The sequence below is a fragment of the Aptenodytes forsteri genome, unplaced genomic scaffold (assembly GCF_000699145.1).
Source record: "Aptenodytes forsteri isolate BGI_AS27 unplaced genomic scaffold, ASM69914v1 Scaffold255, whole genome shotgun sequence".
Classification (NCBI taxonomy): Eukaryota; Metazoa; Chordata; class Aves; order Sphenisciformes; family Spheniscidae; genus Aptenodytes; species Aptenodytes forsteri.
The window spans coordinates 6981517-7005844 of NW_008794888.1; the positions used below are offsets into that span (position 1 = coordinate 6981517).

The following is a 24328-nucleotide window of genomic DNA, read 5'->3' on the forward strand; positions in this document are numbered from 1 at the left end:
GGGGGGGATGTTCGGAGTGATGGCATTTGTCTTCCCAAGTGACTGTTAAGCGTGATGGAGCCCTGCTTTCCTGGAGATGGCTGAACACCTGCCTGCCGATGGGAAGTAGTGAATTAATTCCTTGTTTTGCTTTGCTTGCGTGCGTGGCTTTTGCTTTACTTATTGAACTGCCTTTATCTCAACCCATGAGATTTCTCCCTTTTACCTTTCCTATTCTCTCCCTCATCCCACCAGGGGGTAGTGAGTGAGTGGCTTTTTGGAGCTTAGTTGCCAGCTGGGGTTAAACCACGACATATGTCCATCTGCATCTCATTTTAGCCCAAATTAAGATTTCCTCCTAGCACTAGGATACTTGAAGTCAGCAGAAGCAGTATAGTAGTCTCTAAGCCCTATTGATTCTAGCGGGCTTTAGATATCAATCTCAACCTGGTTTTCTAGAGAAATGAGACACATTGGAACATGCTATGTGAACGTTTGTGTGTCCGTTGTTCAAATAACTCATGAACCCACTGGCCAATTTCAAGTACATTTGACTGAAAAATATGTTCCTACAGGTTTCACGTACTGCCTAAGCAGAAGACAGAGAGACCCAGCCTAAAAAAAGGTTGCAATGCATTTTCAATCCCCAGTAGATAGCAGACAATCCATACAGAAGCTCAACACTAAAGCATAAAACCATAGGAGAAAAAAGCATCATTTAATACCTCACCATTCATTGAACTATTGTTGTAGTAAAAACAAACAAAGAAACAATGTTCTAAACTGCAAAAAAAAACAGCAGCACAGATAAAATAACCAAAACTGCAGAGCTGGGAGAGGATGCTGTTCACTAGGCAGAAGCATGAGAACATACAATGTTTAATCATTTTGTTCTGTTCCTGTTTAGAAAGATATCTAAAGTAAGTTGGAAGTATCACCTTCAGTTACATACCTCTCCGCCTGGAAGAATTTGGGCATCTACCTTGGGCTGAACACATAACCTTAAGACAGCTACAGTAAGACTACATGGATCCCATCCTAGAAATGCAGGCCTGCTTCCAATAGCTCTAACAGGGGTCATCATTGCCAAAAAACAAGGGTGCTGCTTCTTAACTACACGGAGTCCCGTCTTGCCCTTTACAAAGGAAGACAACATCCTTATCTTACGACTACACCATATACTACAATCACAGGTATGACCAGGCAACAGGTAGAATAGTTGTAATGGTCTGTGTCTAATTAGTGTGGGTAAGGACGGATGTCTATCAATGGTGGGAAGAATTCTAGCATTGAATCGGCATTACTGGAGACATATTCTGAAGACTGGATTATGCTGAAGACCTGCCTGCTGCATCTGGCTGTGTTCAGACCCGTACCTAGATTCAACCCACCATGGCTAAGCTAAAACTTTCTGAATGCACTGCACTCGTTCTCAGGTAAGCTTATCTTTCCTTAAAACATCTATGAACAAGAAAGATAGGGCTGTCCATATGGCATCTGCGTGTCCGATAAAGAAAGTAGGCTTGGAGTTCTCACACCTCTCCCTTTACAATCAACCACTGCAGCAAAGCAAAATCCAAGCACTGCCTGGGAGATGAAGAGAAAGAAATTTGGATTCTTAAGAGATGCTTGAGACTGGTGATAGTATTCCTGGGCTACAGTGCAGAATCACAGCTTTCTCTCCTTACCTGGCTGAATATACAAAACATTCCATTATACCCCACCTGAATATACCATTATCTCCCTTGTAATTTGGTAGGTCCATAACAATTCACAGAGTCAAGCCTTCCTTGCTGAATCACCGTAACTGTGTTAATCAGTTAACTAGAAAAAACAAATGTACCTCTAAGGGATGACATGTTAATTCTTCCACTACCAGCACAAGGGCAAGGCACAAGAGGTACCTATACAAATGTTACACTTAGGGTGCAAGGTTTCAGAGGTGTTCATCTGGGAGGAAACAGTCTTTTTATGGTTCTTTTTTGTGGCTGGACAAACTTGGCCATTGGTTTTAGGGTAGTACTTTCAAACAGATCTAATGGCCCATACCAGTTTCAGACAAAATTGTCATCAGTAGCAGCCTGATGCCTCAATTTTCTTCTCTGCTAAACAAGGAAAGAAAACTACCTTTAAAGGAGGACTGCATAGATTAATTGGTTAACCTTTCTAAATGCTAATGTTAAAAAAAAAAAAAGTTTTCTTCTGGGACTTTTGAATTCTGCTCTTGAGAGCAAAGGAAGAAGGCTCTTGATGTTGCTTTGAGTCCTGGACAGCTCAGGCAGGAACACACCCCTTGGCTAAACCAATCCCCATTAAAGCCTGAGCCTTCGTTTTCTTCTGACTTTTGAATTCTGCTCTTGAGAGCAAAGGAAGAAGGCTCTTGATGTTGCTTTGAGTCCTGGACAGCTCAGGCAGGAACACACCCCTTGGCTAAACCAATCCCCATTAAAGCCTGAGCCTTCCTCCTATCAAAGGGGCTTGGAACAAATTCAGGCTCAAAAGCTTTTTCATTTTTGTTCTCAATCTTTCTGGCCCAGCAGATATGAAAAAAGCTTCTCTAAAGAAAGTTTTAAAAGGGTTGTTTTCTTTCAGATCACGACATCTTTCTAGCTACTTGTCAAGCCTCAGTCAGATCTGATCCTCCCCAAATCGGTCTGGGTTGGGGGGAAGTAAATAATTCTCAATTGCTTTTAGACACTTCTTGGGAGGGGAAGAAGTACACAACTTTTTTCCCCAAAGGTCTGGAGACATTTTCTCCAAGCAGGCTTGCTTACCCACTATATTTTGGGTTTTTTTTACAAAAGAGAGTAACAGACACTTAGAAGAGCTACTTTTATGCTCCCTTTAACATCAGATGGTTCACATAAGCGAAGCATTGAACTAAATACTCTTAGGGAAGGCTCTTGTTCTGTTGCTGTTTGAACACCAAGCACAAAGTAATCTGAAAATAAAACCTTCAGCTCATCCTCATTGTTTCTTTTCCCCTGTCTCTGCCTTCACACTTTCAAAAATAGAAAATACATTTCCCATAGGCTATCCTCACACTGTAAAGGGGTTAAAATTCCTGAACTTGAGATTTACAAGCAATGAATCTGAGTCTAACCCAATCTATACAGAGTAAAAACTTGACTCCTTTTCCCATAGGCTTACATTTTCTTTCCTCCTAATTACACTATATAATTAAATTATGCCATTGTTCTTTTTGTGTATAGCCTCTTAACACCTCTGCCTTCCTGGATAGGTCAGACCAATTAAAGCAAAATCAAAGCATATGGGCTCTGTCCCATTCACTTGCTCCATCCCATCTGATTTTTAGCAAGTGCCTTGCTTTGCACATACTTTTTCCCCCCAGATCTAAAACAGGAGTCAAATGAACCCAAAACACACATAAAACTGAGAGATTACAGCCCCAAATGCTTTGCTATCCTCAAAGATAATGTGAATAGAAATGTAAATTACTATTGCTTCACTCATGCGGCATCTTGGTAGAAGAGGTCATATGAGAACTCTTCCACTGCTATGATTTACATCTTCTATTCTCCAGAATTGGAATACGCATTCTCCGCACTGGCCCAAATTTGATGGAGAAATTAGTTTAATGTCAGTAAGACAGTTTGAGTCTAATGGAGCCCAAGATGCTCAAAGTAGGATGGCCGAATGAAGCAGACAAATGGAAGTGTGATGAGAACACAATCCCCGCTGTGGCTCTAATGAGGGAGAAGGCACACTTTTCTGCTCAGGCAGCAGTACTGCTTTCTTTCTTGAATGGTAGGCAGGTTGCTGTCATAGCTAATGACCCATTAATACAACAAGCCATGGATTAGCTGTTTGTTTCTAATTGCCATTATTTATTTATTTATTGTTAACAGTATGCTGAGTCCTGCAAATTAAAAAAGGCTATCACTGCTCGTGATTAAGGGAATGCTGGCTGGGATAGCCTGAAAAAAATGTGTAATTTTTTCCTTCTTCGAATTGTGTGTATGAATAGCTTATATGACGGGGTCTCTCAAGTCAGAGGTATCATTAGGACGTGTTTGGTTCTGGCACATGCGTGTCTCAAAACTATCCATTTCCAAACTCTTATTTGGACTGCAGAATTCCCTGAATTCAAGGTTTCTTCATTACTGAGCTATAAGCACTTCTACCATCCCATAAGTTTCACAGGTTGAGCAAAAGATCATCAACCTCACTCTAAACCAGAGGTTCTTTGGGAACAAAAGTTCCAACGTAACAGGTTACAGAGGTTAAGCAAACATCTTACAGCATCAGTTCACAGCACTGACTTCCTTACAGCACCACCAATAACAGTTCACGCAATGACTTCCAGATTCCAGGCTCAAAATCTATGGTCTAGGTTTACATTTCATTAACTTGTCCTACGTGTCTTCATTAATACCCCTGGTACAAGCTTCCTGTATATTGGAAGAGGTACTTTCCATGCCAGTAAAACACAGTGGAGCTATTCAGTTTAGACAGACAAATTTGTTTTCTAGGTAAACTGTAAAAGGTCTCTTAAAAAAAAAAAAAAATAGAAGTGTAATTTTAGAATTGTTCCTTAGACTTTAAAAAAAAAAAAAAAAAAAACATACAAGGAAGGAAAAAAAAACCCACAACAAAAAACCAACAGAAATATCCAGTGACAGCAGAAGTATGAAGGACATATTCCACAGAAGCAAACAGGAGTTACCCATACAAGCTCCTTCCTCACCACTCTATCAGTCCCCACCTCAAGAAATGTTTTTAAATTCACCTGACATATTGTGTCTAAAGCAAACACAGATAATGGTGCTCCAGTGTTCACTGGAGTAGTCCCAAGAGACTCGTGCCCTTTCGGTGTCACTCCAGAAGTATGCCAGGTAGCATTAAGCCTGTCCTCTCCTGCAGTGGGGTTCAAGGAGGGAGCACGCTTTCCTCCCATTGGGTTAGAAGACATGAAGTGTATGACCAAGCAAGGATTTCTTCCCATGTCTTTCTCATCGCTTGGCCTCCTGGCTGCATTGTGATCTCAGAGAAGCACAACGGGGCTAGAGGAGAAGTCATGCAAGCAGCTGCCATTCCTTCCTTGGCAACTATAGCACACTTTACCTCACTGTCAGTCAGGAGGAATCGTATATGGCGAGGGAAGTAAAGGGTCAGAAATTGGGATAATGAAATTTCCATTACTCACAGGTGCATGCATGCTAGATGCCAAGCTACCACCCCATGAAGCAGGTTTTTTATTCTGCTTAGACCACCTGCATTTTAATCAGCTGCACACTACTACCAATACAGCATCTTTAAAAATGGCCTCTAAATCTCTCCCTATAAATAAGGGGGCATGTTGTATTACTATGGCGAACTCTGTTCAAAAGTCTCTAAATATAGCACAAGTTATCTAAAATTGTGCTTGTGAGAAGCCATCAGCACTGCCACTTTGGAGGGGAGAGACAAGGTATGGTGGTGGAAAGACAGATGGCAAGTCAATCATTCTCAAGAAGGGGATTCTAATTACCCAAGAATAATTACAACATACAATCTACACCTGCCACCTATCCACCAATCCCTTCAATATGAACCACTTTTTGAGGGTGGACTGCCCTGTTCTACGTTATTTTGTGCAATGACAAATAGTCTCCTGGTAATGTAATAACAATTTAAAGTACCTGGAATGATAAAATGGAAATTATATTTGAAAGGCATAAAATAATAGTGAGCAAAACCCCAATGGTAAATGACTGCTTGTTATGGGTCATTTTATATAACCTCATGGTACAGCTATATAAAAAACTTTATCAGAACCCAGGTTTCACACTTCTTTCTTCATAAAGATTTATACTGCTCTAAAAAGTGGTGTCCCCATTATATGAAACCTTGGTGCAACACTGTGGGTCACTTCTGGTGAAAAAAATACTAGAGCTAGTGAAGGTCCAAGAAGGGCAACTAAAAGGACAATAAAAGCACTGGATGAGTGCAAAACTGTGATTCACCACATCCTGCAATACCAGAACTCAGTGCACTGAGGAAAACAATAGTTTAAAACACATTAAAAAAAAGTAGCTCTGTGAACAGCAAGTAGGGAACTCCTGGAACTTGCTTTCCTAGGAGGCTGCAGAGGCAGACAATATAATGAAGTTCAAAAAGTGATTAGACAAATTTATGAACACCAGATCCATAGTGGATACTAAAAGGGATTAGCAATGGCATAAAGTCTAATGCCCTTAATAGAGCAACTGTGGGTGATGGGAACATATTGAGGGATGTGCTGAAGACATCCAGACTTGTGTACTCACCCTAAGGTGCATCTCTCCAGCAGCCACTATTGGAGGCAGGACCCTGCGGGACATTCTTAGCATCTTGAGCTCTGACATCACTGGAGATCTCGTCTAGAACTAAAGAGGGAGCCTGCACAGACGAAGAGCTCTAGCAACATACAGGGTATAGATAAAACACCACTGAATTGTCTCAGCAGCAAAATTAAGTCTAAACTAAAGTCTAAACTCAGAAATTAGGACACGCTCCCTGCTGTGAGGTAGCACTACATCTTTTCCCCAATAATAGAGGTACAAAATGAAAATGCAGTGGTTCACAGGTGAGGGCAAACAGCTGTCTGGCATAAGGGCTCACAGACCTGGAGACGGCACGTGGTGCAGCTCAGCACTGAGTGTGCTGGTTTTGGCTGGGGTAAAGTTAATTTTCTTCACAGTAGCTAGTATGGGGTTGTGTTTTGGATTTGTGCTGGAAACAGAGTTGATAACACAGGGATGTTTTAGTTACTGCTGAGCAGTGCTGACACAGAGTCAAGGCCTTTTCTGCTTCTCACACCACCCCACCAGCGAGGAAGCTGGGGGGGCACAAGAAGTTGGGAGGGGACACGGCTGGGACAGCTGACCCCAACTGACCAGAGGGATATTCCACACAATATGACGTCATGCTCAGCATATAAAGCTGGGGAAGAAGAAGGAAGGGGGGGACGTTCGGAGTGACGGCATTTGTCTTCCCAAGTGACTGTTAAGCGTGATGGAGCCCTGCTTTCCTGGAGATGGCTGAACACCTGCCTGCCAATGGGAAGGAGCGACTGAATTCCTTGTTTTGCTTTGCTTGCGTGCGTGGCTTTTGCTTTACCTTTTAAACTGTCTTTATCTCAACCCACAAGTTTTCTCACTTTTACCCTTCTGATTCTCTACCCCCATCCCACCAGGGGGGAGTGAGTGAGTGGCTTTTTGGAGCTTAGATGCCAGCTGGGGTTAAACTATGACACCAAGATACAGCTCTAGCTGGGAGGCAGGGGGGAGAAGAGGAGGTGGACACTTGTGTGCAAGTCATATAATACTGGGACTTGACAGATATTAAGAGGGACAGGCAGAAAGTTCAGGGAAGAGGTGCGTAGTTTAGGATAGTTGTTTGAAATCAAAGCTTGAGGTGACATGGTGTGGGAGTTCCACTGGAGAGAGAAAAATAAGGAAGAAGGCAGGAAGAAAACACCACCTAAAGACATTCCTCTTTCTTTGATTTTGCTCTAGGACTGATCTTTTCTCAGTCCCTGCCTACACAAATGTGCTATGAACTTGACAGACTGTCAGCCAAGTATTGTAAAGCAAGCTATCCTGCCACTGATACAGCCGTCACTGTGTTAAGTCCTTGATATGGTGGATGTGAGGCAGCTTCCTAAATGTTAAGCCTTTGAGTACACCCACTGTTTCTAGAAAACTGAGCTAATTCAGTCAGAGCTGAGGGTTTGTTCAGCTAATAAAGTGTTTTCATACCTTCAAACATCTTGTATGTTAACAGTTTAATTAAACATGCATGTGCACACATGCACATATCCTTGTGCACATACCTTTCTCCTAGGTATTACCTGAGATGCTCCACAAAGAAAGGAAATCAGAGCCCCAGGGGCCTAAATTTCTTTTCAGATTCCCAGAATACAGACAGCACATTTAGAGGTAGCCCAAGCTTCCTGCCCACCCCCCTCCTTTCCTGCTAGCTTGTCTCGATCTGTGCTTCTAGGGATGAGGCAGTGGTAAAGTCTGCAATCTTTTGCTAAGAGTGTGGATGACTTTCCTAATTAATGCCAACTGTCACATTCGCTCTAGTTATGTGGGTGTCTCTCCAACCAGCATGGAGAATTCACAAGAGACTTGCAATTACTGGTCATAATTTATAAGTTTCATTTGTCAGCATCATGAGAAAGCCAGCTATTCCTTTGAGGAACAGACATCTATTCTGATGTTCACAAACCTCCTGAAAATCTATCTGATGGCAGAGATGTACAAAAATGCAGTTCAGGGCAATTTAGTTTTAGTTTTCAAAGACATGCTTGCAGCTAAGCTGTAGTGTGACAGTGAGAACTGATAAGGCTGTTCCAGACAGCAGGAGGTGGAGATGAGTAAACTCCTTTGCCAACTGCCAGATTGCATGTCTGACACATTGCAGATGTAAATCCAAGTAACTCAATGGGGAGACTACACTGAATCACACCCGCTGGGGATGTGCCTATGTCTTCCAGGCAAGAGGTAGCAGGAAAAGAAGAGACAAATTCCTTGATATAAACTGGAACAATTTTATGCAAGCCAGGAGCCTCCTTTGGTTTCTCTCTGAGGCAGCCCAGAGTGCGTGCCATGCTTGTCCCTTTGCCCAGGCACATCTTTTTTTTTTTCTCTTTTTTTCCCCACCTCAAAGCTGTGAAAGCCAAAGTTGCTATGTAGCAACACGCATCTTTGCTGGTGAGTAACATTACAAATGCAAAAGGAAAGAGGAACCTTTTTATTGCTTCTCTGTGAAACATGATAGTGTTTAGATCCTGAAGAAAAGGATCTGGGGTTTTGGTGCTACCAGCTGAGATATCCTACTAATGCATTCAATCTCCTCGGAAAAAAATAAAGAACAAACCCCAAAACTAGAGGAAGCTCAGAAATGGATTAGATTCCTTGCAGGAAGGGGAACTTTTATAGCTCTGTCAAGATCAGATATACTTCTGGGAGATGCCCTTACATCAAGCATTCACCGCTGGGCTCAGTCCAGAGGTATTAATAAGTAGGCTGGATTAGGTCATGTAATGTTTCCTGCTGGCTTACGAATGCAGCGTTGTCATCAATACATGTGCATTTGTATACTAACCTCTGAAGGAAGATCTGAAGTGTGGTTCATTAACCATAATTACACATTATGATACCCTTGCAACACAGAGAGAACATAGTGTTTCAGGCATCCAAAAGCCTAGGCCGAATCAAGAAACAAAACCCGGGTGTTTTGATTTTTGTTCTGTTGCTCTGACCCCAAATCAGACTCCCTCCAGTTACTTCTGAGCATAAACAACACAGATGAGAACCTTCTGCAGTAAGTCTAGCAAACCGCCCTAGGGTTATTTGCACTTGTAGCTCATCTTCAAGTTTAGGAACGGAAAGTCTTTAAATCTTAGAACGCTTCAAGACATCCATAGTGTTCAGCACCACTAGGTCTCTAGGCTCTATAATACAGCAGAAGTTCACCTCAAAATGAATATCAAATAATAGGGCTATTTAAGGCTTTTGGTGAAAAAATGTCTTTCTACTATTTAAAAACACTTAATACTCAGCTAAGAACAAATTGTTACCAATATCTTGTCATTTCAAGAACTCAGATGGTTATTTTTGAGCATGTTCCACATCTTGCCAAACTTACAGCTTTAGGCTATTGAGAAAGTTCAGGATGAAAAATTGAAAGTGTAATTAAAAAGCATACAAAAGGAGGAAAAGAGAGGAAAAAATGATGGGGTCTGCCACATGCATAGCACTGGATTGTAATTTTTTTTGATTTATCAGCTGGAGCTGTACTAAAGAGTTATGAGTCATGCAGTTCTTGTGTGGTCAACCGTCAGGACCACAACGGCACTGCAGCAGCTGCAAGAGCACAAGCAGGGCTGCTGGACACCATCCTTGCATCCTCTCCCTTGAGGAGTTAAAGTCACAACTTTGGTCCTGGACAAGTGGAGAAGGAGCTGTCTGTCAGGAATCGTCTTAGCCGGTCTGCCAGTTGGTAGATAGCTTTAGCCCTGAAGCAGGACAGTTTACATACTGTCATTATACACAAGATTATCACTACTTTTTTTTTCTTAAAGGAGAAATGGGTTTGGATCCTTAAGTGTCCCTAGCTTTATAGAGGCACCACATACAAGAGATATCTCAAGATGCACTCATAGTGTACCCTTCTGCACGTGCATGACCAAGTATGTCACAGAAATGTCTAAAAGTAAACACATGCAGACCTGCTCTAATAGCGTGGCCTTCAACCTTAAAAAATGATTTTGGAAATAATCACTGTGTGATTATATCTTTATAACATGTCAAGTGTGGTGTGGGATACAGAAGCCAGCAACACTGAAAGTATTTGTAAGACATTAGTTCTCCCTCTTTATAAGCAGTTACACCTGCATTTTGTTTCCTTTTGTGCTCTACCCTGGATGCTGATATTAAGATTTCATTCTTTAAAAAGTGATTAGCAATATAAGCAGTTCTTGGCTGGTAAATTCTGATGACAACAAAAGACATAATTCACAGGTTTTAAAAATAAACTGGCTGTAAGGCATCTGATTACTGGATCTATAAACATTCAGTGTTATAGTAACTTTGCTGGAACCAGGCAGGTTTTTGATAAATCTCATTAGGCAATGTATTTTTAACACAATAGGAACTCCCATTGCAAGCTCCCCTTAAGGCTTTCCATGGGATTTCTTCCTACCTACTAAAAAATTTAAGAGTTGCTAATAATCAAAGAATCACCAGGACCATATAGACATTACAAGTAACCAGATGAGACTCTGAAGACATTCAGAAGCCTGCCCTTAATGGCATTCATGTCTCTGGCTAAGCAAATGTAAAATCCCAACCCCAAGAGAGGGTTGAGTAGAAGGCAGCCATCCTGAGTAGCCACTGGAGATTTGCTACCGCAGGGACACAAACTGATCATACCCTCTGGCTTCTTGTTACTGCTACATTAAACCAGGGCAAAAAACTTCTTCCTTGTATCAGGAGGGGAAAATTAGTTTTGCCCCAGAAACTGTACTACCAAACACCTTAAACATATTCAGGGCTGTGGGACTCAGAAGAGGGTACACTCCTCCTCTCCAGAAACATCATAAGAGTCTGGAGCAATCTGGATGCTTTCTATCTTTAGTATACAGTTAAAAACTGTAAATGAATAAACACATCCATTTACCAACAGCTAAATACAGCTTTTGCGGTTTCCAAGAGGTACTTTCCATCGTAGAATCTTTCAGACCCTTTGTACGCATGAATTTACACAGTGGAAACTCCTCTGCAGAGCTCTGACCCTCTTGCATCAGAGGACAGGCACTGCGCAGTAGTATCCAAGAAGGTAAAAGGTTTTTCACTCTATTCTGTGTTGCTACTATTCTTTTTATTTTTTTTTCCTCCTCAGTCGCAGTGCGGCCTGTATCTGCTGTATAATCAATAAGAGTTAATAAGGAAAGATTAGGAATCGCAGCACTTACTCGGGGTGTTCAGGAGACGTGACTTTTTGCAGTGGTAGGCTGCCTCCTGTTCGCAGTACTCTGCACTGTTTATCATGGCTTCAAGCTGCTCCGCACTGCTGTTGTAGTTAAAGGACATGGTGTACGGCTTCTCCGGATCAGCTCCTTGCACTCTGGTTAGCCCTGTGGTGTTGTGCTGCACTGCAGTCCAGATCTTATCTTCTGTTAAATGAAAAAGGATTGAACAGGAAGTTAACAGCAAAAAACTTGCAACAAGCAGGGAACAAAAAAACAACTGAAATCTAATGCTTTACTGCATTGGAGAGAGGATCAGCAGGACCACGGGCTCCGAAACGGTCACTCTGTGGTGAAGACCTGTTACAGGTCAGTGTAGCCCACAGAGCTGTTTCTTCCTGAACCAGCTTGAGCAAACACTACAGAGCCTGCTGAGTAAGAGGGAAACTACAAGCTCCCTGGGAACCACGGGAGATCTTTGGCATCTTCTATAGCCAAGTATCTGAAGAAAATAAGATACCTTTCAGCTGGCTTTGGCCCTGAGAGAAAAGACATAACGACATGGCTCAGGGCGGTAACACTCATCTTTTGCAAACATAGCTGTACCTGAGAGCGCAGCCCATGCTGTTACAACAACAAATGGTAGCGGAGAACTGTGGCTGATGAGCTCGCACAAACTCACTACAAACAGAAACCACAAACTCTTACCAGAAAGCTAAAACTGAGAGTATGTTCTTACCACCCAGCTGGAAGTCAGATCACTCATTTTACTCTGTTCTCAGATTTTTCTACATATAAGCTGAGTGATGCCCTGCTTGGATGTACAGAACAATATATGACTTGGCATCTGTAGTTAACTGTAAATGTTGATGTTTTTCCATTCTGGGGAGCCCATTCTCATCTCCATTGCATTTACTGGCAGAGCAAGGGATTGCTTAGGTGACAGAAAGCAGAATCTAGGCTTAAGTACAACCTGCACCATAACAACCCAGCTCATGACCAGCATTGAGGCTGGCATGATAAGGAGAACATCACAATTAGAAGCAATTAGCTTAGCAGGGAGGCTGTTTCCCAGCTGATTCTGGTGAGATAGCAACGGGCAAGAAAAGAAGGACCGCCTGAACAGCCAATCTGCTGAGCTGACCCAGAGTAAAAAGCAAACTCTTTAATGAGGATTCACAGGACTGAGCCCTGCATGTGCTCCATGATGTTATTAAGCGTCACATCCAGTAAATTCCCTTTTTACCAAAGACCCTGCTTGCCCAGGGAGGATACAAGATACTGACAGGGCAACAATTTAAGGAAGTAAATTTTAATCATTTGATGAGAGGAAGATTTCAATCTCACTTGCAGAAACCTATGGACAGTTACGGAGGAAGAGGCAAGATCTAGACAAAAGACTTCTATTCTGTTATTCATGCTTCAACAGGGAAACCCCAGATAACACTGAACCAGATTCTTTTCTAAACTGATCTTAAAACCTGTTCTTTTAAGTATTCAGATGGTTTTACCAGATTACCTGGTCTGAGTTCTTGCAGAGCACGAGCTTTCCAGTTAGTCCCCGATACACTGGCATGATAAGCCCAGTAGCTTTGTGGCCACTGCAATGCATTGCAGTTGAAGTATTTTTCGTTGAGCTACAAATATCCCACAGATTACTTCAATAGAACTCTAATAGGTGTATAAAAATTCTAAATGGACTATCTGTGCAAAGACACTCAGATGATTTAATGGATTGTCATTATGGAGGCATTCAGATGACAGGCAAGTAACAACAACCATCTGGAGACTATTTAAAGAGGTCTGTTCTAAGACCTGGCTGCAAGTTACGGAGAAATTACTCTCCCAGTAATGTATAGCATTAACTGTAAGAACAGTTTACGCTCAGCAAATCATACATACACTCACAACACTCTCAACGTTTCTGTGATGGTAGACAGAAAGAGTTTGCTCATAGATCTGTAATTCTGTGGTTCTTGTTGAGTTCAGGATGCTGCTTGTGGATCCTTTGAGTTGGAGCTCAATGAAACACTGCTGCGATGTGTGATACACGAAAGTTAGATTAAAATCACAAGAAATATTACAAATTTATTGCTTGTAAAACGTGCCCCTGTGGTTGTAATCACTGTTAACACTGTAGCACAATACCCTGCACAGTCCTGCACAATATATTGCTTCCAACACAATATAATTCAATGACTGCATAACACACATCTTGTACATCTGAAAGTAGTGATTCTTATCAGCCAGAGTCTCTGGTTTTTCTTTTGTTCTCTCAAGGATTGACATGAACAGAGTTGATTTTTCAGAAGCAGTTGAGGGTGAGCTAACTTTCCTCTCACTGAAGTCGGTAGAAGTTTAACCCCTGCCTTCACTGAAAAACCTACTAAAAAGACAAACATCAAGTTGCTGATGCTGTAAGCGAGATGTAAAACCAAGAGATGATGGAACGAACTGGTTGCTGAAATTCCAGATGGGCAGTCATAAGCTCCTCCCCACTGAGAGTTATTAACATAGTTTTGAGAAACTGCAATAAAATCAGTGCTCACAGTAGTGGCTACAGTGCTGCTCAGGAAGTACAACAGCCTAACGCCAAAGTTTCAGAGCGGTTAACACTACTGTGCTTTCCAGGCTGTGAACTTGTACACCAGGAAAGGTGCTGTGTGGGTACTTGAAAAGCCAAAAGCACCAAGATCTAGTAATTTAGAAGCAACAAAGGATTACCAGGAAAAAATTGTTAAAAGTAGCATAGCATAAAACAGTCTTCCCAAGAAGTGTTGGAAATGTAATTAATTGACGTTTGAAGTGAGGTTGGACAAGACATCAGCAAACATACTGTTAGGGACAAGCACTCATTAACAAGTGTGTTGGACAGACAATGCAACAGGTCTTTCTCTTGTTTTTCTCTGCGATTGTTCATTAATTTTCAATGGTCTTGTTATCATTACAGCTGCACTCAGCTGTCCCTCTGAGATCTGAACTTTGACATTCAAGAACTGCTTTTCTCCACAGGATCTTTTAGAAAGGAGAACCTAACTGCAGATTTTCCATCCTCTAGTTTGCAAAGGAAAAACAAACCAAGTTTCTTTCCGTGCTCAAAGTAATTGTGATTTAGCAAGTACATCAGAACAGAGAGTTAAAAAAAGTAATAGAGGAAGGGAAGAATTCTGGAGTTACATTTCAGACATTTCCTAATCTACACATGCCTGATCTGTTACGCTTATTACTTTTACAGATCAGATCTGTGCTTTGCTGATCACTTCAGAGATTCTCTCTATGCTCCATCTTTGAAGTAAAAGTAACCATCAGTACAGCATCTCAAAAAATATATATGTTTGGCTCACTGATCTGGTGAAAGGAAAGTCACAGCCACCAGCAAGCATACCTCTGGGACGGCAAAAGCTACCACCATTCAAAAGTTTGTTTCTTTTCCCTATGCACAGTTGGTGTAGAAAGAGGACAGAGAAACACATCCTCTGCTACCTTTTTTATTTTTACACTCACCCCCCCCACCCCCCCCCCCCCCCCCCCCCCCCCCGAAAAAAAAAAAACAATGAACAATGAAAGAGCCTTTAAAAACTTGGAGTCTGAAAGGGAGTCTTCAGAGTAGGAGGGTGGCCCAACACACCGCAGATGCAAGACAAAAGAGCTGGTGACAACAATGTTACAGGAGGAAAAGGAAGAGAGATGTATTCAATCATTTCAGCCACACTTCTTCCCACTTCCCAGGGAAAGAGTAAGTACTTCTGTTTTAGAAAGAGGGACATGAGGCATAGAGGGGCTAGGTAACATGCACAAAGTCACACACAACCTGCTATAAGAATAAGGGATTACATTCACATCACAGTAAAAAAAACAGAGAAAGCTCCTTCTTTCAAAAGGACACCCCTTGGTTTACATGCAGCAAATGAGCCTGAAAATGATTTAAACTTTATTTTGCTTTGGACAGAGTGGGAGAGCTGACACTGCTGCCTCCTGCATCTCAGCTGACTGAGGGAGAAGTAACTAGGAGCTGGAGGGCAGTAAATTCTTGAACCGTTCCCAGACAATAGCAAGACCATGTGGAACCTGCTTCTGTAGATCAGAAAACTACACAAAAATAATCCCAACCTTTCTTCTGAAGACCCTCACCATTCAGGTCAACTCTTGGGCTTTATTCAAGCACCATTTCCACCTCAAAACCACCAGCATTTAGAAAAATATCATACTATTTTCTCAAATTCACATGCACAAGTTTAGCTAGGGCTGCTCCCAGTTTACAGCTGCCTGCCTCAGAATGAAGTCAAGTAATTATACCCTTACAGCTCGATCAGCATGTACTCTGAAGCCTACTGATGACAATCTGTGAGCTTGCATTTCAGGCGTGCTTCAGGACCTATGTAAGAAACGCTGCAAACTGGACATGCACACAGATCAGTACAGCTAGGAAGCAGTGCAACAGCTGTCTGTAACTTAGCTCCATGACTTGCATATGCCTTTGCAGAGGCACACCTTTGCACAGATTATGCCTATGGCTTTTGAAAATGGGGCTTCAAATACTCTTCCTATTTCACAATATGAGGATTTTTTAAAAAAAAATCTTTGTTCCTTTTGGTTTTGTTTTCATTATATTTTTAGGCAGTGACACTGTAATCATAGATGCAAACCAAGTTGATGCCACTAGCTCCTTCTAGCCATTTCCATATCTGGAAACTGTTAAACTAGGCAGATAAGGCTCTCTTTTCCTTTATTTCAACAAAGTTATCATTCTCTTTTTATGTCTGTCCATAATATATGGGTTTTTTCCTGTTTACTCAACTTAATGAGCTCTCCCTGCACTTGTGAATTCGCAATGAGAATGAAAAAGCTGATCTCCAGGCAAAGGTCAGTGTTTATTTTTACCTTCTATTATTCCACTTTATTATTTTATTACTTTCTCAGCTGGTAAAATTTCAAACCACACACAAGCTGAAAGGCATTCAAAACCCAGTAGGGGAGTGCAGCCACGTCTTCTACTGTATAACCTGGAATAGTTAAATGCAGCCTTGAAAAGCAGATTTCCTAAATGCTTGTTAAATAGTTCCGTAATTCAAAGGTGACAATGCTTTAATTTCAGGGTAATGCTACAGCTTTATGACTTCACAGTTTTATTTAATGGTCCAATTTACTGGGATATTATGCTGCCTGTATTTGGTCCTAGGAGATGTTTTTACAGCACGGGACTGCAATGCATTCAGCACATTTTAGACCCTCTGTTTAGCCTCACCCATAGTTCTATTATCTTGCTGGAAGCCTCCAAGTTGCTTTTGACGGCACACAAATTAAATTGTGGGAAATTAGAGCAGCTGGAAAACTGGCTTTCAATGAGTTCTGTATTGTCTAATTCTCATTTTTATTCTTCAACTTGAAATATCTCTGTGGAGCACATTTCACCCATACAAACTGCATCACTCCTTTGTGATTTAGGAGGTTTGTCACAAAACAAGATTATTCAGACTGATTAAATTGCCAACAAGCCAAACATACGGTAAATGCTACATGAGAGAGAGAAAAATTGCTCCGAGAGCTCATATGATGCATTTGTTTCATGGTGCTCTACATTGAATGCGAAATACTGTCCTGAAAGCTGTACCTATAACTACAGAAGTAACCACACAAAAGACAGATTCTCCTCCTTGAACACTGTACTGTTTTAAGCTGCAGTGGCAGTTTAGCCCAGGCGCTCTAACATACACCCCTCAAAGAATATGAAAAGGCAGTTTCTTACCACAAACAGCTTTAATTCACTGACTCCAAGGAGGTAATTTCTGAGTCTCCTATGAAACCCACCCTTTTTTTTTTTTTTTCTATCTACCATTTTTTTTTCTGCTGGCTGACCCAGCAATATGTGCTTTTGCAGCTTGTTTTGTGCTCATCAGCCTCCTCCTCGTTTCTGATTCAGCCACTTCCAGCCAGTGCAGAAGCACTGCAATGCATTTCCATGGAAACAATTCTGGGGAGGTTCTTGTCCCCCAAGTCCTGCATGCAGCCCACTCTCTGATGGTACTGGCAGACTGTACCTGCCGGTGTGCATTCCTCAGGGATGCCCACGCCTGGAACCATTCCCCGTCTGTAAATCCCTCCTGGCAGTCAGAAGCTGGCACCAGGAAGGCACCACACCCCCGGCTCCACAGACATGCTGCCCCAGCCCTGGCAGAGAGAGAAGAGCTGGGTTCCCAACTCTCTGACACCCCAGGGATGAAGTATGCTCACTCCGAGCTCACGACTCGAGGTGTCTCTGTCAGCAGACTGACCATGCCAGGCGGCTCTCATGGATGAGAACGAGACACCTCTTCTGTGACCCCTGGCACCCTCATACCCCATGTTGTGCTGAAGACCAGAGATGGCAAACCATTATCCTGCCAGCCTACTTCTTGATGATCCTCCATTTCCATATTTCCTCTAATACAGGGTATCTACAACAAGCAGTGAGAAAAATTCCTCTCCAAAAATTGAAGAGGCAATCGCTGAACTACTTCTTAGTGCAAAATGGACACTTATCCACTGTGCTCACACTTGCTGCACTTGTCACAACAGTGCAGTTCTCTCTGGCTCAGTCTCCTTCATCTAAGGTGAGTTTTGCGAGACTCAACATAATCACTTTTCTGCTGTTTCATATGCCTTGTGTTGGCTCAGACATCTGCATGAGCCTGGCAGACAAAAAGTGAAGCCCACAGGAGACCTGCCGTTCTTCTGATGCAGCACCAGGAGGCTGGGCAGGACATCTGCAGGTTTCCAACATGGCACTAGACACCCATGTCTGGGGCAAATGGATCCACCTCTTGTAACTGAGACAGCTGGAATGACTTTTAGAGAGCCACAGGTTACCTGTAACTTCTGAGCGCTGCAAATGTGGCAGGAGAGTGATTAAGTTACAGTAACCCTTGGTTAAAAGGTAAAGGCTAGAGGAAAATATCTACTGTTACGTTCTTCTGTACTAAAACTTCCTTGGGGGCCTCCTGCAAGTGTGACAGTGAAGAAGGCCTGCAGGACTTCTGCTGTGATGCTCATCAGAGACACAACAATTTCACTGAAAACAGCAAGGCAGCTGTTGACAGCGCAATGCCTTTGACATAATGTAAGCACTGAAGGTTTTTCATTTTATAAAGTTCTGGAATATACTTAATGAAAATTCAAAACAGAAATGTATAAATTGTCAGGACTACAGTGTGCCAAAAGACCTGTAGTGTTTGAGGGGATAAACTGTAAATCTTTAAGGGCTGTGTTTAATCTAAACAGTAGTAAATAATTTGTAAAGGAATCCCATTACTTGTTTTCTCCAGTGATAAAGTCAATCACAATTACAGACAGTAAGCTGCAAGGTACACTTATTGGGGGGGGGGGAAGACAAACAACAAACAAACAAACAAAGCACTCCAAAAACTTCCTGAAGAAGTTCAAAGCTGTAAAATCTTATCTATCTCAGCCTGAGAATCTCAGGGAGTTTCACCATTTAAGTTCTTATCCCACAATTACATAGTTGCAGGTAATAAAACCAGAATTAAGGCACAACCTCCTCCTCCTCCTCCTCCTCTCTGTTATTGCCTCAGCCTAACCGGTGGCAGCCCTCCTTTCCACGTGAGAGCCTGCCAGGTCCCCAGGAAATGTAACAAGGGATGAATCACATGGTGACTTCTGTATCAGTGTAATTGCTATACAAAGTAAAAGGAGATGATTTCTTATGGAGATGGATTAATAGATTATATAAGCAGATGAACTGAGATTCTTGTGTGGAAACAAAGGGAAAGGTGGATGCCATGGACAGTAATACCACCAGTTCCACGATTATGTTGGGAACATCAGTGGGGATCCCTACCGCAAGGACTGAGGTCTAGCCAGCTCTGCTTTGTAGTAGCCTGTCTCTGTTACTCCAGTCTGCTCCTTGTTCACAGCAACGTGAGTAAAGCTGAACTGCTACAGTATTTTCCTCAAATAGCTGACCGAATATCGTATTGTAAGTGGGACTATTCAGACACTTGAAGTATTTAGACACTTCAGCTACAAACACAACTTGTATCCTCCTGAATTCAACCCTCCTTACATGCCATGGAATATGTACTATATGGAAGAATAAAACCTGTATCTTTGATAGCTGAATGAAAAATAAAGGCTAGAGGCAATTTATAAAAAATTGCCAAGTATAACTTTGGCAATCTCCTTCACATCTTTTCAGAATCCCTTACTTTGTCTGAGATTTAAACACAGTTTTCTGAGATAGAGAAAATAAAGCTTTACTTTTCTTGCATCAAAAAAATAGGCAATATTTGCATTTTGAGAAGACTGCAAAACAGAGATGATCCCCAACAAGGGGAGATATATTTTTGTTCATTAATGATTTTTTCATTATGGCAGTTTCAAAAACATATCTTGGACTAGCAGCAAGAGCTGGGATAAGGACTCATCTTTCCCCAATCTGCACCCCTGGAGGAAAAAAAGGGGGGAAAAAAAAAAAAAACCAAGCTATTTGAGGACTGGACAAATATCTGGCCAGAAAAAAATTAACCATTGATCTTGCCATGGCAATTTCTAAGCATTATTGATCTGATAGCCCAGGGTCTGCATACAGTAAAACAGCATCAGTAAAGAAGTACGGTGACAGAATGACGCAAGTGTATTGTAAGCAAATCTTTCAGATATCAAGGGTAAAAATTTACTCCGGAGGAGATGAGGAAAGGTCATTACAAACACTTTCCATACGGGACAGCAAAAGAAGTACATGGATTTAGATTGCATGTCTATAAACTTTGCACTGGAGAATATGATTATTAGCATTTAAGTAGTACTCAAGACAGATCAATAGATTTCTAAGCAACAAGTGAAAAAGAATAAGGCTCACAATGACAGAAAGACTGCCAGACCAGCGGTTCAGAGGGTCCATTAGCCATTTTCTATATTGATTGTTATCAGTCACTTCAGCGGGAAGTGAAGATTAATTCAACTGGGCTAATTATCAAACAATCAGCCTACAGGGAAAATTTCTGTCCCAGCGCTGGTCGTTGTTCATTAGCCCAAAGCATGACAGGATACATCCTCTGTGTACTTTATGCAAAAAAGTGTGGGTGTAGAGCACCATGGATGATGGGAGAACCCAGGCAAAGCAGGCAGAGCTAGTTCACATTCCCATGCAGATGGCCCTGGGAACAGACTAGCTATGTTCCCATGCTGCTGAACGCAATCATCCCAAATTAATAATCCCTGCACGGACCCACACAAATCCTCATGGTGCCTCTCATAGCATCCATCTACATATGATCACCATTTGGGTGCATATGCGTGGTTCTCTTCCCTCAAACACATATATTTGGTGTGGATTCCTCATTGTTTATTATAATTGATGAATTTCCCTGTGAAAGTGACTTTGCTTTGCGTGTGTAATGGGTGTATAAGGTGAAGGAAACATTATGTTAATAAGGTGCTGTCTTTTTTTTTTTTAAATCTAGTTTTGAGTTTGTTGTCTTTCGCTGTCATTGGACTCTCTTTATCCCTATTATAAGAAAATGCAAATGAACATCCCTTCTCTCAATGAGGCCCATTCACTTTGGGTCTTCCCAATCTAAATATCCCTGGATTATTTACTTTTAACCTTTCTTTGTACAGACATCTTTCTACGCCTTTAGTTAAGTACATTACTGTTCCTGACAACCTCCTATTTCAACAACATATCTTACTTTTACTAGAAATAAACAGCCTTCAAGATACAATCCTTCTAAAGTGCTTCACATACTCTTCCCTCTTCTTGACCAACTTAAATAATAGCATGTCATCTACAATTTTTGTCACCTTGCTTTTTCAGCCACTTCTCCAGACAAAGAATAAATACATTTATCCACCCTGGTATCAGCAGATATCCTGTGACACTTTACTGTTAAATTTCTTGCCATGCTGAAAATTGGCTTTATATTTTTAATACTTTTTTCCTCTTTTTTTCTCCCTGTAAAATTTCCCTTCCGTTATTTCTCTTTCCCTCTTTGTCATTGTATGATTGTCCAATTCCCTCTCAACACACACAATTGCAATTTTCTGCTTTCTTCAGAATTTTTATTCAGCAGTGGGCTGTTAAAGTTGACAGGCTGCAGAGAAATCACTGGGACCACAGACACAATAAATTAACTTGTAATGTTGATACTTCCCATATACACATCACACATTGGATGCCTATAACCAGACACCAATATATGAGAAAGCTGTTGTTAATCTGCCCTGGTTAATAACTGGCTACAAACAAGTTCCCTATCTGTTCAATTAAACAGGTAAAAATTAGAAAGCATTTTAAACAAATGGAAGTGAACATTAAGGAACACCACTGCTCTTTAAATGCAATGACGCTGTTCGTTTCTGATGATCTGATTCCTTCTTTGAATTCATCCTTCACAGATTCAAGGCTCTGTAATTCCCAGAAGTCATTAACTCACTGCACCTCTACTTTTAAAAGCACTAAATGAGTGATTTCCCTGTATTTTCCATTCCACCTCCAAATTCTTCAGCCTGAGCACATTTTGGGCACAAAAAGGTTACCTCTTCTTGAACTGTGTACAAAAAGAAGAACTGCCAGCCTGAGTAAAAGCAAAGCTTCATTTAGCCCAGGAGCCTACCTCTGCCTCTGAGGGTGAACAGATACCCAGGGAAGCAAGGGAAGGCAAAAGGTTTTCCTGAAACTCGTTCCCATTTTTCAGTGATCTTTGCCTCACAGCTGCCTGAGCTGGGAGCTGTAACTAAACCTCCATGTTTAATTGCACCTGCTGAATCTATCAGACAAGATCGGGGCTTTTTCCAGACTGTTTTTTTTTCCCTCTGTGGATACATTGGCCTCCTTCATGTCCTGTGGTAATGTTTCACGTTGAACTATTCATTGCATCAGGAAAAAGAAAACAAACAAACAAAAAAACCCCAAATCCTGCTATCTAATAATTTTACTGTCCCTTAGCTCCTATATGATGAAAAAAAATTCAGTCCTTGTTTGCTTTCTCTACGCCACATATGATCTCCATGTTTTCCTGTGACAGTTCCCTCCACCATCTTTTTAATTTGTTTGGTCTCCCCATACATGGAAGCCATTCACGCTTCTGACCATCTACATTTTTCCATTCACAGGAGGTGTGGTATGGATTTATATCACTGAACAATAACATTGACTTTTTTGTCTCTGTTCCTTGTATGGTCCTAATATAACAACACAGAATTTCATTTTTTTACTTTCCCTGAATATTTACTTTCAGAAAACTATGCAGAAGCATTACCTGAAGAGAGTAACAAATTCAGAATCCATCCCTGTGTACATAAAGTTATTTTTTCCATACTTTGCACTTAACCTATTACTGTAAACAATTTTTATCAGCATAACAATAAGGTATGTTCCCAGAGAGAAAAGAAGCTCTTGTGATTAAGGCACCCAAACCATCTTTAGATGATACAGAAGCATAACCCAATTACACCTCAAACTCTCTGGACAACTGTAAAATAGTAATTTCTTTCTGTGCCTCAGTCCTCTTTTATGCAATAGGAATAATAAAGATGTCTGTGACAAATGATCTTCCCCTGTCTCAAATGAGACATCTAGGGGAAAAGAACAAATACGAAAAAGAAAGTTTTCCAGGCTAGGAGGTTCTGGCAGTTTTCCTCACCTCCCACTTTTCTTGTAACCAAAATAAAATAAGAATGTCAGCAAGTTCATTACAGATATAGAGAAAATCAGGTATATGCCTTCTGGATTTCTGCCAGATAAAATTTATTTGAGGAAAGCAGAAGCTTTCTGCAAGGAGTTTGTCAAAAATCCTACTTCTTCAGCAGAGATAAAAAGCACTGACAATGTTTTCATCACACATATTTATATGATAAATAATAAAAATGAGCACATTTCCCATACTGGAGATCAAGGAAGGATATTCAGACAGAAAGGTGAAACTCCATTTCAATTCTTGAGATTCAACAACAGTGAAGGAGACACATCTTATTAAATATTTGTTACACTTGAATAAAAAACATACTTAATAATTAACTGGTGTGCATTTAATTAACATAATGACTGTCCAATTAAAAAGAAAATTTAATTTGAGACACTTTAAGTACAAGGAGATTAAGGATAAAATATGAATATCCTGAGTCCTTCATTTTCAGGACTGAGTGTGGAGGTGATATGTAGCAAAGTAGCTCAACCCGAATTAGCAATTTAGAAGGGGTGATAAAATATTCTTTCATCCGCACCTGGCCACAGGAAGCAAAAAATGCCAAACAGGAGACAGTCTAGGAAATTTCCTCTCAATTTCAAAAATAAAAATCAGAAAGGACGCTCTACCACCTACCCCAATCCACAATATGGGCTATATAATCTTTTCTCATACCCTGGCATGACAGTCCTATATACAAAATAGGACCCACTTAAGGGGAGAATTTGCCAGCCAGGTATATTCATTTGAAACACTTTTTATTTTAAAACTACAGAACTGTAAGGTCGAGAAGTCTCAACCAACAGGTCACCTTGACTGGCTCCTGCTCCACTACCTGTCTCTTTGGTGTCCCTCCTCCTAAGAGCATCATGCCTTCTCCTCCATACAGATACCCAGGATGATCAGGGTTTCTATTATCTGGGATATCAAAGGCAGCACACTCGTATGAGGGGCGGTATTCCTGCTTAAGTCAGGCTGGAAGGGTTTACAGCTAGCTCAGTGCAAGGAGTTTAATAATCATTCCCCGACCTAGTGTTCTAGTAAAGCAGAGAAACCATTCACAGTTATGAAAGAAGGTTTGAATTCTAAGTTTCTACATCTTTAGTAAAAAATACAAACATCTCATTAAAAGTTACGATATTATGAAAAATACATCAGCAGTGCCCTTTAAAAGGTGCAAATACCATTTACCATTGTAAATACCACT

At 41.2% G+C, this 24328-nt stretch overlaps 1 protein-coding gene across 1 annotated transcript in view; it reads right to left on the bottom strand.

Annotated features, from left to right (window-relative positions):
• CNTNAP5 (contactin associated protein like 5) overlaps nt 1-24328 on the bottom strand; it is a 239298-nt gene that overhangs the window by 78004 nt on the left and 136966 nt on the right. Inside the window, exon 13 of the mRNA XM_009275042.1 lies at nt 11447-11647. Within this exon, the coding sequence (XP_009273317.1) occupies nt 11447-11647 (201 nt within the window). The remainder of the gene's footprint in view (nt 1-11446; nt 11648-24328) is intronic.